The sequence below is a fragment of the Oncorhynchus mykiss genome, chromosome Y (assembly GCF_013265735.2).
Source record: "Oncorhynchus mykiss isolate Arlee chromosome Y, USDA_OmykA_1.1, whole genome shotgun sequence".
Classification (NCBI taxonomy): Eukaryota; Metazoa; Chordata; class Actinopteri; order Salmoniformes; family Salmonidae; genus Oncorhynchus; species Oncorhynchus mykiss.
Window position 1 is genome coordinate 14,383,382 of NC_048593.1, and position 14,901 is coordinate 14,398,282.

A 14,901-nucleotide genomic window follows, 5' to 3' on the forward strand; every position below is an offset into this window, starting at 1 on the left:
ATCACTCCAATACCTTGACTTTGTTGTCCTTGAGCCATATTGCCAGAACTTTGGAAGTATGCTTGGGGTCATTGTCCATTTGGAAGACCAATTTGCGACCAAACTTTAACTTGAGATGTTGAGATGTTGTTTCCACACAATTTTACTCCCTCATGATTCCATCTATTTCTCTAAAAAGTACGATCTTTGTCTCCATGTGCAGTTTCAAATCGTAGTCTGGCCTTTTTATGGCGGTTTTGGAGCAGTGGCTTCTTCCTTGCTGAGCGGCCTTTCAGGTTATGTCGATATAGGACTCGTTTTACTGTGGAAATAGATACTTTGGGACCTGTTTCCTCCAGCATCTTCACAAGGTCCTTTTGCTGTTGTTCTGGGATTGATTTGTACTTTTCACACCAAAGTACATTCATCTCTAGGAGACAGAACACGTCTCCTTCCTGAGTGGTATGACGGCTGCGTAGTCCCATGGTGTTTATACTTGCGTTCTATTGTTTGTACAGATGAACGTCTGTAAACAATTGTTGGAAAAAGGACTTGTGTCATGCACAAAGTAGATGTCCTAACCGACTTGCCAAAAATATAGTTTGTTAACAAGACATTTGTGGAGTGGTTGAAAAATAACTTTTAATGACTCCAACCTAAGCGAATGTAACTGCCGACTTCAACTGCATCTACTGCTTTCACCTTTTTCAAGCCATAGTTTTCTGGACCTTATAAAGGCTCCTATAGCCTTTTCCTCATAAAATGTATCTAGTTGATACTGTAAACCATTCAATTTAGCTTTCTCATTAAGATCAAGATGCTCAATTTCTGTGATATCAGCAATGTACTTAGAAAGCTCAGATACCTAATCTCCTCCTTAAAGCAAGCCGTTTCCCATAAGCAATACAGGCTGAACAGATTTTAAATTTCAGCAGTTCTCAGTATTTCCCATGTCTGCATTAGAGGTAGCTAAATTCCAGTAAAAACTAAATTGATTCTTGAATTTAAAAAATTAAATCATCATGAACTAACAATAGGTTATTACATTTCCAATAACCACCAGAGTATTTATTTTCATCGTTAATACATATTCTTACAGTCAGCCATATGACTTTATGATCAGTCAGGACTGCAGGCACTATTTTTTACCTCTACAGTGTTGGGCTCAAGGCTAGAGGTTATCACCCACAAGTCAATTCTTGATTGTACTGAACGATCTCTATTACTCCATGTGTACTGTTTCTCTCCAGGGGTTTTAACTCTCCGTAAGTCAATTATGTCCAGGCTTTGGCAGAAATTCACCAATTTGTTCACACCAATGTTAGGCCTATGGGGCAATCTATCAGTCTCATTATAATTAACCATATTCAAATCCCCAGCAACTATAATCTGACTGGATGGACAATTTCTCAGAAGGCTTTTAAGAATTTCCTCAATTGCCTCTATATAAGTAAGTCATTTGGAAGACTAGAACAGTATCCATATACATTACACAACACAAATAATCTGTCCATATGGTTGATGACCGCTACTACCCAAAACAAAACAAAACGTTCCACTTCAGCAGGTTTCGTATCCCCCTGGCATTGATTGACATGAACTTCAGGTCCATATATACAAAATAGAAAGGGAAACCCTATGCAATCTCTACTCTACCCTCTCTTATAAAAAGGTGCTTCATAAATGTATTAACAGAAGTCTTACCTTGTAAACAATAGCAGCACAATTCAAAACTAGAATACTCAGTTTGTTGTTGGGGAAGGGGCTACCTTGTTAGCCTACTGACGGATCAAATCACTCAGGTCAAATTTATTTTCCTGTCGACGAAAAAGTGTCAGATTCCCCTGTAGTGTCCACCCTTTCTTGATTTCGGGCCTGTCGGACGAGAGGCCACAACTTTTCCCTTGCTGCCTTGTCTACTGCAGTCAGATCCTCACCGAATTTAAGTTATCTCTTTCAGAAAGGTGCTTTCCTTGACTTTCTTCCAAACTGCATCTCTTGCTGTGCGGAAATCGAACTGGATGAGGATCGAGCAGCTGTCGAGGGAATCTTGCTTCTTCCCAATACAATGAGCGACATTCACAGCCATGTACATATATCCTTCGGGGAAGTCCGGGGCCACGCGGTTACAAATGTCACTTACTTTGCGCTTTACATTCTAACCCTGGTCTTCGGGGACACCTATAGCCATAGCACCCACCTTCTCCGGTATCGCTCTGCTTCCAACAAGTGCTCTTGCATGTCAGCCATGGTCTTCTCCTGTGCAGTACACATTTAAGATCTTCGATATTCTCTTATGCATGATCCAGAGAGGTCTCGAGGTCACCGATTTTTGTATGTGTTTTCGTGTATGATTTTCTCCAAACCATCAGCTCTTTCATTTATCTTTGCAGTGACCGCTTCAATTATGTTGACCTGGAGTTTGCACAAAGACACTTCTTTTTCTTTTTTTTCTGTGTATTTTTGGGTGCAAGGCTATTGACTGGAGTTTCTGAATCAACTGAATTTCCAGATTCCTCAATTTCTTCTCCTGACGAGTCAGGTGGCGGTTTCTCTCTGGTTTATGAGTGGTCAGCTTTTCTTCCACCAAGTTTCAGATCAAATTAGCAGTCTACTGAGCGTTGTTCTCTGTTGTGTTTCCGATAAACCGAGTTTTGTTACATTTAAGTAAGTTTGAGAGGGATAAAAGTTAAGGTTACTCTGAGCAAGACAAATGATTGTCTGCACTCGACGCCATCTTCTTCTCCCCCCAAGAAAATTAAATAAATGTTTTACTCCATGAGGTAATCCAACAATGTGTACACCGTCATCTTGTCTATCTTCAAAACCGGTGTTGCTCTTCTCTCAATTTTCTAAATTCATTCGAACCCCATGCAATTAGACACAGACGTTTGGAAGCCATTGGTTGTATTCCAAGTCAGGAATTGAGGAAGTATCGACAAAATTATCTGTGCTATGCTAAACAGTACCTATCTAATAATGCCTATTCACCATCTTAGAGTAACGGTCTGACTAGGCAATATTTTTTATAGCTAGTTAGGCCTTTGGACCAGGAAAACACAGACAAATCAACATGCCATTTTCAGCGTGAAATGTCAGTTGACCTATCCAGTCATTTTTTTCTTTACCTTTGAATGCACTGAATGTAGAACTGGCATTATGGACGCATGCGGGTGTGGATGGATTGTTTAGCCAACATCCTTGGCTTGATGCAACAATAATGGAGAATAGTGGGCCTGTAAGTGTATGTCAACTTGCTAACTGACTTCAATAAATGTCTCCACAACCATGAGCGTGTCTATGTCTATATCAAAGGAATGCAAAGCATCGTGACTGTGACCGCACGCTAACGATTTGAAAGCATGGCAGAGTGGCGGCAAGTTTATGAGAATGTAACCAACAACTGGTATGTGTACTCACCTTTTCCGTCTGATCGCTGAAAGGATGCCTTCCTCAATTTTGCTTTCTAGTAATTGGATGTATGTTTCTCGACAAATTTAAGTGTTTTGCGTTTCCAACCAGAGGCTGAGCAAGAAGTGGAGCACATGTTTGTCTCGGACATCACATCAGACAGTTTACACCAGGCCTGGATTGCGGATGAAGAAATGTTTGATAGACTTGTGATTAAAATTAGGGACTCCACAAAGTTTGAGCATCCACAGGAATGAAATGTCCTCGGTGATGAGCGAACCAAATATTTAAATTGAACAGGACTCACTGGAGGCACCGAGTGTAAAATCGAGCTGTACAGTGTTACATTGGAATGGAGCTCCAAACCAATTACCGCTGTTGCTTGAACAGATATTTTAATAGAGGATCTATTGTGCCAAAGCACAATGTGGTCTATATCTCACACAACTTTTAACTGTCTGGTTTCTCTGGAAACGGGCGTCTACAAGAAACAATAGGCTACTGTTCTTTGTTTGACTGGGTTTTCTGATAATGCATTTTGTTTTGACTGGTTTTATTTTTTCAAGAGGTATGCCTTCAGGGAAATGCCTTAATTGCCACTGATCATTCTTTGATGTGCTAATAATCCTAGGCCTGCTGAGCATACTTCAGTCTTTAAGGGGCATAACCATTGGTTTTTCATGTTTCTTTTTCCTCATTTGATATTATTTTCAGGAATATGGAGACACCATCTTGCATTTGATCTGTGGTGCTTCTTATACTTGAAATGCAGATCAAATTCCATGTGTTTTGATGCCCATTGTAGATTCATTTTCATTGCCTATACATTTTACTGATTAAACTGGTTAAAGAGTTAAAGACACAAACATATTAGCTTTTTGCAGCATGTTCGACAAAAGTTTAATGTATTGGTATTCATGCATCGAAATGTACTCATTAAATTGACTCCCCTTGATAGCCTGTAATAGGGATGTATGATATGCACCACTGTTGATATGTAGATTGTGGGTTGCAGCACATGTTTCAAACCTACTCTGGCTGGGGTGATTATGGTGGGCCTTTGTACGTTTTCAGGAACTGTGTTTTCTCACTGGAATTTCATGTCTTTCTGGAGTTATAATTTTAGCAAAGTCTTTGAGTACATTTGTGTGCTTTTCTGATTTCTCACTGTGCATATTGACATACCATAGGCCATAGGACTATTGCATCAAATAAACTGACCTCAGTAGAATCGATTCCTGATCAAAAGCCAAACTCAAACAGATCAATCTAACTTTTGTTGTTTTTGTGCTTGCCTTTTTAATCCTGAACCCATCGCTGTGCCAGGCCTGGGCGCTCCAAGGGGCATCCGCTTCTCTGAGGTGACCGAGTCCTCGGCCATAGTCCACTGGACCATGCCTCGTGCCAGAGTGGACAGCTATCGCATCGTCTATGTGCCCCTCCAAGGAGGTGAGTGAACAGGCTTCAATAGTGACAGTGAAGTCTACCCATTCTAATAAGGATATTGGACTGCATTTATGTAGTACTTTTGGCCTCAGAAGAGCTTAATGTTGGATGGGTTAGGAGGAATTGTCTCTCTGGTTTTCTCTCTAATTGGACAAAGCACGCCCTCTGGTGGACCATAGGCTTCTTCACACAATCACAGTAGTCTCTCCAACTGCTACCAAGGGAGAGAAAGGAAACGATTTACTTGAAGTGGATTTAACAGTACAATTTAACAAAAATGAAATCTGTTTATGAAAATTGATTGACTCTTGAGTAGAAGAATGTAATGTGACAAAAATGCTATATTTTCTCTCATCAACAGGTAGCCCAATGACAGTGCTTGCGGATGGGACTGAGACCCAGGCCTTGCTGCCTGACATGTTGCCAGGGGTGACCTACCAGGTGACCATATTTTCCATGAAGGGCCTGGAGGAGAGTGACCCAGGGACAGACACCATCACCACATGTGTGTGACTTCTGTTGAGTCTACATTTATATCAATCTGAATGGACCTTTTACTAAATACATGAAATTACATATACATTTACATTAAAGCCACAGTGCTATGATGAGAATAGACAGAAATGTCTGGGACATACATAGACATTATGAGCCTTTCATACATTCTTACTCAGTAGCAGATATTGTACTTCTCTACTTGTACCAACCAGCCAATTATTCCATGAAAAAAGTATCACATCATTGTATAGGGGCAGTCGTAGTGCTATTGCGGTAAACCATATTACCGACACACAGGCAGTCATGAGTCATGACTGCAGTAAAATTCCACGTAACCATTGAGTCACGATAATCTCCTTTATGCACCCTGGACATGCTTTTGTAGTGAGTATCCAATTTGCTAACGACCATCAGGTCCATATCACCTGGCACTCAGGGCTCTATTGTCCCTCTAACCACTCTGACGTCAATGCAAATGCATTTGAAAATGATATCAAACACATATCATCAACACAGTAGGCCTACAGTGCTTTTAAAACTCACCTCACCGTGATGATCAATTTAAATGAAGAAGTTCAACAGCAGGTTGAAACGGTGTAAAACATGGTTGTTGTGGATGTTGTTCCAAAGCCTAACACAATGTAATGGACAGCGCTTTCTAAGGTAACGAACGATTCATTCAAAAACACACACATATGCATATTATAGCTTATGCACATACATAGGCTTATGAGCCCTAAAAAAAATACTGTATTAAAATGATGATTGTGCCGTTATACAATACATAGCCTATTGCATATTATGCATGGCAGAGAAATATAAAACAAAACTGATTTAAGATGTCTTTGGTACATAATTGGTCTAGCCTATACTCCAGAATCAAACAAATTTGAGTAATTACCTGTGAGTGCGAACTGTGTTATTATGCATACTGGATGGACTGGTTACCTTGTGCTACGCTCCAAATGTGTATCCATGAGTCTGGGAGAGAACGTATAGCCAGCCCTAGGCGATGCGGTTGGTTCATTGATTGCGCAGGGTGATTTACAGTTAGCCTACAATTAGTGCATTTGTATTTGATAATGAATAGCCTAGTAATAGGGCATTTAAATATATATATTTTCATTATTCATTAAGTGACACATTACCGTTAGCTATAGGCCTACAGAATAGCTCACCTTCATGCGTTTCCATCTCCTTCTCTCTCTCCTGTATTACTTTCTGGAGCGCGCAGGCGGGCTGTCAACAGTTTCGTGAAATATGTTTCGTTGCGAAAACATCTTACTATCGATGTTCCCGAACAGATTTAATTTGGTTTCCCAAATTAAGCACTGGGTGGCAGCAGGATTTATAAACATACTGTATCTTGTCAGCTAAATGAACTCGCCTACAGCCTATGTCATGGAGTACAGACCGATACTGTAACATAGGCCTATAGTAAGCCAAGTCATATTATTTTCTTCTGAAATACATTTTCACAATCACGTTTCTTTAGAGCTGACTAAAAATAAATAATGGATTTATTGTGATGATGTAGCCCACATTCAATTGATTTATTATATATTTTTTAAATGTAGATGTTCCAAAGGCACTCATCAGCGGCTTGTATGGGTGGAGGCCTGTAGATGCTTAACATATTTATGTTAATTGACGGTAAATTAGCGTGAGACCGGCAGTCGCTTGCATGGCAAGAAGCTGCTGACTAAATTTCATGACCGCCACAGCCCCAGGCAGTCACAAGTCACAGTATTGTCAGTACACTTTTGTTTGCTGAAGCTGTTGTGGCTGCTGGCCCGTGTCTGTAACAAGCCTGTGTGTTTTCCTCCTTCGTAGCTCTGGACAGACCTCAGGGTCTTTCTGCTGTCAACGTCACTGACACGACCGCCCTGCTGCTATGGCAACCTACTCGGGCCACTGTCGATGGCTACGTCATCAACTACAGTGCAGATTCAGGTGTGTTTCGCAAGAGTCCCAAGGCACAGATTGCCAGGAGCTGACCTGTATTTGTGTACATGATGTATCTATCAAAGGTATCCCTCATCATTAGCCAAATAGACACAGCACAACAGGAGTGTTGGTAGTGGTAACCAGGTGGTAACACTGTTCTCTGTCCTCTGCTGTCTGCAGGGTCCCCAGTGATGGAGCATGTTTCTGGGAACACAGTGGAGTTTGAGATGGGCTCTCTGGTCCCTGCCACCCATTACACAGTTGGGGTATACGCCATGAGGGAGGCACTGAAGAGTGGCACCACCACCACCGAATTCACCACAGGTAATGCTCCAATTAGATGCTTTATACAGGAGCATTGGGTCTGATTTTCAACTCTGTGTGTAGTATTTTATTGTTCACACACTTGACTCTGTGCAGTATTGTATTGTCCATAAATTCAATAATAAAGTAATAATAAAATCCACTCAAAAATTATTATTTTGCATTTTGCAACACGATGATGTGGCTGGTGACATTTTGCCTCTTGAAAGCCCAATATCTTGAAAACTTGACTGCTCACATGCAAAACATGTAGCTGCTGTATCAACAGTGGACTAATGAAAAACATACCAAAAGATAGTTTTGACTGGATGTTCCCTTTTACATGTGTTACGTATCACGTACTGTATAGGATCCTTCCTCCTCGCTTTTTTGTCTGTAGATGTGGATTCTCCTCGCGACCTGGCAGCCAGTAACGTCCAGACAGACAGTGCCACTCTCACTTGGAAGCCTCCGCGGGCCGACATCACCGGATACGTCCTCACCTTCACCTCATCTGACAGCACAGTCCGGGTACGTAGGTCTTTATATGAGTCAGCACACTCTGGCTTCAATTCAATCAATCGCCCGTGGCTATTTTACAGGTACATTTTCCAAAGTGCTTTACATGATGAATAAAGATTGATTTGATTTGAATTGAATACAGGAAGTGGTCCTGAGCCCTACAGCCACATCATACAGCATGACTCAGCTGAGTGGCACTACCGACTACAACGTCAGGCTACAGGCCATCGCTGGAGCCCAGCGGAGCCGCCACGTCACCACCGTCTTCACCACCAGTAAGTAGACTGCTACACACCATTTTCTTCTCCTCACAGCTTTGCACTGCATAGGAAATAGGATTTAATTTGACAACTGCCCAGTGTACTGTTTTTGACAAGTGTGTGTATGTGTACGCGTGCCTGCCTGCACGTACGTGTGTAGTCGGAGTGTTGTACAGATACCCTAAGGACTGCTCACAGGCTCTGCTGAATGGAGACACCACCTCTGGCATCTACACCATCTACCTGGGAGGAGAAGAGAGCCAGCCCATCCAGGTCTACTGTGACATGACCACCGACGGAGGTGGATGGATGGTGAGGCACACACACACACACACACACACACACACACACACACACACACACACACACACACACACACACACACACACACACACACACACACACACACACGTCTAAACACCAGGTTTGATTGGATTTACCTTTACATGTTTGTGAAAGCCAAAGACACCAGGGCTTGTATGACAGGTCCTGTGAACTCTCTTTGCAGGTGTTCCTGAGGCGCCAGAGTGGAAAGCTGGAGTTCTTCAGGAACTGGAAGAATTACACTGGTGGCTTTGGGGACATTAATGCTGAATTCTGGTTTGGTGGGTCCACATCTCTCCACCCCTCCTTGTGTTTCTCTTTTTATTCAGCGTTTGTGGCCCATGCGGGAATCAAACCACAGTCCTGGTGTTGCATCGCCATGCTCCAACCAATTGAGCCATCAAATCAAATGTTATTGGTCGCATACACAAATTTAGCAGATGTGGGTAGAGTGAAATGTTTGTGTTCCTAGCTCTAGCAGTGCAGTAATATACAGTGGGGAGAACAATTATTTGATACACTGCCGATTTTGCAGGTTTTCCCTACTTACAAAGCATGTAGAGGTCTGTAATTTTAATCATAGGTACACTTCAACTGTGAGAGACGGAATCTAAAACAAAATCCAGAAAATCACATTGTATGATTTTTAAGTAATTAATTTGCATTTTACTGTATTACATAAGTATTTGATCACCTACCAACCAGTAAGAATTCAAGCAGCTTGGTGAGAAGGCAACAAATGTTGGCACAATTATTAGAAAATGGAAGAAGTTCAAGATGACGGTCAATCACCCTCGGTCTGGGGCTCCATGCAAGATCTCACCTCGTGGAGCATCAATGATCATGAGGAAGGTTAGGGATCAGCCCAGAACTACACGGCAGGACCTGGTCAATGACCTGAAGAGAGCTGGGACCACAGTCTCAAAGAAAACCATTAGTAACACACTACGCCGTCATGGATTAAAATCCTGCAGCGCACGCAAGGTCCCCTTGCTCAAGCCAGCGCATGTCCAGGCCCGTCTGAAGTTTGCCAATGACCATCTGGATGATCCAGAGGAGGAATGGGAGAAGGTCATGTGGTCTGATGAGACAAAAATAGAGCTTTTTGGTCTAAACTCCACTCGCCGTGTTTGGAGGAAGAAGAAGGATGAGTACAACCCCAAGAACACCATCCCAACCGTGAAGCATGGAGGTGGAAACATCATTCTTTGGGGATGCTTTTCTGTAAAGGGGACAGGACGACTGCACCGTATTGAGGGAAGGATGGATGGGGCCATGTATCGTGAGATCTTGGCCAACAACCTCCTTCCCTCAGTAAGAACATTGAAGATGGGTCGTGGCTGGGTCTTCCAGCATGACAACGACCCGAAACACACAGCCAGGGCAACTAAGGAGTGGCTCCGTAAGAAGCATCTCAAGGTCCTGGAGTGGCCTAGCCAGTCTCCAGACCTGAACCCAATAGAAAATCCTTGGAGGGAGCTGAAAGTCCGTATTGCCCAGTGACAGCCCCGAAACCTGAAGGATCAGGAGAAGGTCTGTATAGAGGAGTGGGCCAAAATCCCTGCTGCAATGTGTGTAAACCTAGTCAAGAACTACAGGAAATGTATGATCTCTGTAATTGCAAAGAAAGGTTTCTGTACCAAATATTCTGCTTTTCTGATGAATCAAATACTTATGTCATGCAATAAAATGCTAATTAACTACTTAAAAATCATACAATGTGATTTTCTGGATTTTTGTTTTAGATTCAATCTCTCACAGTTGAAGTGTACCTATGATTTTTTTTAAAATGCAGACCTCTACATGCTTTGTAAGTAGGAAAACCTGCAAAATCGGCAGTGTATCAAATACTTGTTCTCCCCACTGTATAAGAATTCACAACAATACACACAGATATAAAAGTAAAAGAATGGAATTAAGAAACATATAAATATTAGGACAAGCAATGTCATAGTCTGGAGTATAAATATATTAAAGTGACTAGCTTTCAATTATTACATTGACCAGTGATTCCATGTCTCTGAACATAGGGCAGCAGGCTCTAAGGTGCCGGGTTGAGTAACAGGGTGTAGCCAGCTAGTGACAGTGACTAAGTTCAGGGCAGGGTACTGGGTGGAGGCTGGCTAGTGAAGGCTATTTAACAGTCGGATGGCCTTGAGATAGATACTGTTTTTCAGTCTCTCTGTCCCAGCTTTGATGGACCTGTACTGACCTCGCCTTCTGGATGATAGCGGGGTGAACAAGCCATGGCTCGGGTGGTTGATGTCCTTCATGATCTTTTTTGCCTCCCTGTGGCATAGGGTGCTGTAGGTGTCCTGGAGGGCAGGCAGTGTGCCCCCGGTGATGCGTTGGGCAGACCTCACCACCCTCTGGAGAGCCCACCACCCTCTGGACAGCCCGACAGGATGATCTCAATGGTGCATTTGTAAAAGTTTGTGAGGGTCTTAGGGGACCAGCCAATTTCTTCAGCCTCCTAAGTTTGAAGAGGCTCTGTTGTGACTTCTTCACCACACTGTCTGCATCTGTGGATCATTTCAGATCGTCAATGATGTGTACAACAAGGAACTTGAAGCTTTTCACCTTCTCCACTGTGGACCCATCAATGTGGATGGGGTTGTGCTCCCTCTGCTGTTTCCTGAAGTCCACGATCAGCTCCTTTGTTTTGTTGTCGTTATTTTTCTAGCACCACTCCGCCAGGGCCCTCACCTCCTCCCTGTAGGCTGTCTTGTCATTGTTGGTAATCAGGCCTATTACTGTTGTGTCTTGATGATTGAGTTGGAGGCATGCGTGGCCATGAAGTCCTGGGTGAACAGAGAGTACAGGAAGGGGCTGAGCACGCACCCTTGTGGGGCCCCTGTGATGAGGATCAGCGTAGTGGAGATGTTGTTTCCTACCTTCACTCCCTGGGGGCGGCCAGTCAAGAAGTCCAGGACCCAGTTGCACAGGGTGGAGTTCAGACCTAGGGCCACAACCCAGGAACCACGGAATGGTACTGTGATGTCATTTCCTGTTGTTGCAGGTCTGGCTAACCTCCACAAGATGACAACAGCAGGCCAGTACGAGCTGCGTGTGGACCTGAGGGACAACGGGGAGTCGGCCTATGCTCAGTATGACAAATTCACGATCGCAGAACCCCGTAGCCGCTACAAGATCCACATAGGAGGGTACAGCGGCACAGCAGGTAAGGACAATGATGATAATAGCTTTATTTACTAGTGTTCCTGAATAGAACATCAAATATTATCTGGATTTTGTTCAACTCCATTTAAATATCCCAATGCACTTTACAGTAAACTGTATAACTCTGATTGACCTATTCACATTTGTTCACACCAGTCACTGTGTGCCACTTATTTCCTAGGTGACTCTATGACTTATCACCAGGGCCGACCCTTCTCCACGTATGACAATGACAATGACATCGCTGTCACCAACTGTGCACTGTCCTATAAGGGTGCCTTCTGGTACAAGAACTGCCATCGTGTCAACCTTATGGGGAGATATGGTGACGATAGTCACAGCAAGGTACGGAAGCCATCTTTCTGCTTAACAAAATCAACGTGTGTGTGCGTGTGTGCGTGTGTGCGGGAGTATTATATTCTGGTCAGAGTGTGAAACAAGATTATTGCAGGCCTGTAGTTATACTGCGGTGTGTAAAACAAATTATAATCTTTTCAGGGTATCAACTGGTTCCATTGGAAGGGACACGAGCATTCAATACAGTTCGCCGAAATGAAGATTAGACCAGTCAACTTCAGAAACTTCGAAAGTCGAAGGAAAAGATCATAGACTTTATACTGCCCTCCTCCCCCCTAGCTCTCTCCATGCCCCCCCCCCCCCCCCCCCCACCCTCCCAGGAGCATCACCCCTTGACCCTCTTTTGACCCTCAATCTTCAGTTCACCAAGTCCCACATCAAGCAAGGACAATCATGTTACTGGATGTGTTTTTATCCAACTAGCTGTCAATATTGGGATGGATACGTTATACCAGAAACGTCATAAATTGACTTTTGTGTGTTTGATTTATTTTATTGTTTGTGTTCATTGGAAAATTTACAAGCAAAACATGGCTCCTTATAGGTCCAAAGATATTTAAATATACCAATTAGCAATAAGGCAGATTGATTATGAAATGTGAAACAATAAAAGGGGAATTCAGTTACTCTTTTTGCGGAAAGAGTAAAAAGAGTCCTATTCCAATTTTGACACTCGCTCTTCCATTCTAATCTCCCACACTTTTACGTTCTTTCTCTGGCAATTGATTGAAAAACCGTCTGAGCATTCAGAACCCATTGTACATTACTGTGGACAGCACAATTGAACTAGCAAAATTTCAGAGAAACGTGACAATAATAATGTGGCTTGATGCCACATTCCTCAGTCTTCCCAAGGAGGGAGAAAATAAAGCTATATGGGTTAACAAAGTTCCCCTCTATTCATACAGTAAATCATTCAACAGACTTGAGGGAAAGACCGACTAAATTAGGCATAATTTGTTTCATGTTGAGTGATTGATATTTAGAATGTCATTTTCTATTATTTCCAACCGATTTGAATAATGTCCACATATTCAACAAAGTGTGACAACTGTTCTTGAGAAGATCATGGTTTTGGGTTTCAACCAGGGATATAATTGAATACCAGTTTAAATTATGCTTTGATTTTGTTTTCAACTGAATGAAAAACAGATGTCTATATGTAACCCTCTCGATACAATAAAAGATACTTTGTTAAAAGCTGTCAGCCCTTTTTTTGGCTGCCCATAATACATTTACCAGTACCCTTTATATACAGTATCAGTTTTCCATTAACAGCAGGTGGCAGTGTTAAGTCTTCATGTGTCATACCTTCATCATAAGAAAAGTACTAATCAGTGTGCAACGTCACACAGATTGAGAGTTTATTAACTAATAGGTCTACAATTTGAATAACAAATGCATTCAACAAACAATAGCACACATTAACTAACTTGGCTTCTTCAGTAAAAGTGGCTCTTTAATGTTGTCTTTTTGTAATGCAGGGTAAACAATAAAAAAAATCAAAAGGATTAATTGTTTAGGAGAATAAATAAATAAAAGAAATTTGGACTGAAAAAAAAATCAAAGAACCACAGGAGATATCCATGCTAAGGATTTATCACTGTCATCTCATGTTTAGGTTTAATTGATTTGCGCCAAAGAAAACAAGTGATAAACAACAATACAGATAAAAACAATTAAATAACAAACGGTGTGCAGGTGTGGATGGAATCCCAAGGGCTTATATGAAAACCACACCACACAAAAAACAATACAATACATAAGTACAAATATATAAAAGGTTTGTTAAAACAGAGAACAAAACCCACTAAGCTTAAATGTACAAATTAACCAATCAGCAATCACCCCAAAAATGTTAAACGTGTGTGTGCATGTGTGCATGCATGGATGTGAGTGTGGTTTGGTTCATCAAGGCTTGAAGTTATCCAGGCTGTATCAAATCCGGCTGTGAATGGGAGTTCCATAGGGCGGCGCACAATTGGCCCAGCATCATCCGGGTTTGGCCAGGGTAGGCCGTCATTGTAAATAAACATTTGTTCTTAACTGACTTGCCGAGTTAAATAAAGGTTAAATAATAACATTTAAAAAAATACAAAAGTTATTGAGGGATGATGAGGTTTTGCAATTTGAAGATAAGAATTCCAGAGTATGGTACCTCTGTATCTGATAGAGAATTGACTATGTGAGGTGCAGCAGTGGGGAGGGTGAAGGTTATCACAGTGTCTTGTGTTATATAGATGCATTTCAGAATGAACCTGGAAGAATCCATGGAAGGGTTTAGATAGACTGCCTGGGAGGTATGAATATTTGTAGATGAAAATGAATAATTGGCATACAATGATGTCATAACTAGACAAGATATTGAGTTTCTCAAACAAAGGTGCAGATGGAACCAGGTAATTAGAGGAGGTGGTTAGTCTTGCAGAGTTCTTTTGTATGATGAGTAATTTGTGTATGTAGAAGGCATATGTACTGGCCCAGACAATATTACAATATTAAATTAGATATTGGTAAATTAAGCTATAGTAAAGAGTTAGGAAGCAAGCGTGATGAACCAAACCACTATTCTTTCTGATGATACCAACAGACTGGCAGATCAAAGGAATTGGACAAAAAATAAAATAAAAATTGAACAAATCCAATATACTTTTTTTTTGTGGACAGGTCAGCT

The 14,901-nt window shown here is 41.9% G+C and overlaps 1 protein-coding gene across 3 annotated transcripts in view; it reads left to right on the forward strand.

Annotated features, from left to right (window-relative positions):
* LOC110509691 (tenascin) overlaps positions 1–13,427 on the forward strand; it is a 107,597-nt gene extending 94,170 nt beyond the window's left edge. For all 3 annotated transcript variants that reach the window (XM_036967369.1, XM_036967370.1, XM_036967371.1), the window contains 11 exons: positions 4,717–4,839; positions 5,198–5,341; positions 7,168–7,287; positions 7,462–7,605; positions 7,985–8,115; positions 8,249–8,381; positions 8,527–8,678; positions 8,875–8,971; positions 11,710–11,871; positions 12,052–12,215; positions 12,369–13,427. In XM_036967369.1, the coding sequence (XP_036823264.1) occupies positions 4,717–4,839; positions 5,198–5,341; positions 7,168–7,287; positions 7,462–7,605; positions 7,985–8,115; positions 8,249–8,381; positions 8,527–8,678; positions 8,875–8,971; positions 11,710–11,871; positions 12,052–12,215; positions 12,369–12,479 (1,481 nt within the window). In that variant the 3' untranslated portion in view covers positions 12,480–13,427. The remainder of the gene's footprint in view (positions 1–4,716; positions 4,840–5,197; positions 5,342–7,167; positions 7,288–7,461; positions 7,606–7,984; positions 8,116–8,248; positions 8,382–8,526; positions 8,679–8,874; positions 8,972–11,709; positions 11,872–12,051; positions 12,216–12,368) is intronic.
* The last annotated feature ends 1,474 nt before the right edge of the window (positions 13,428–14,901 follow it).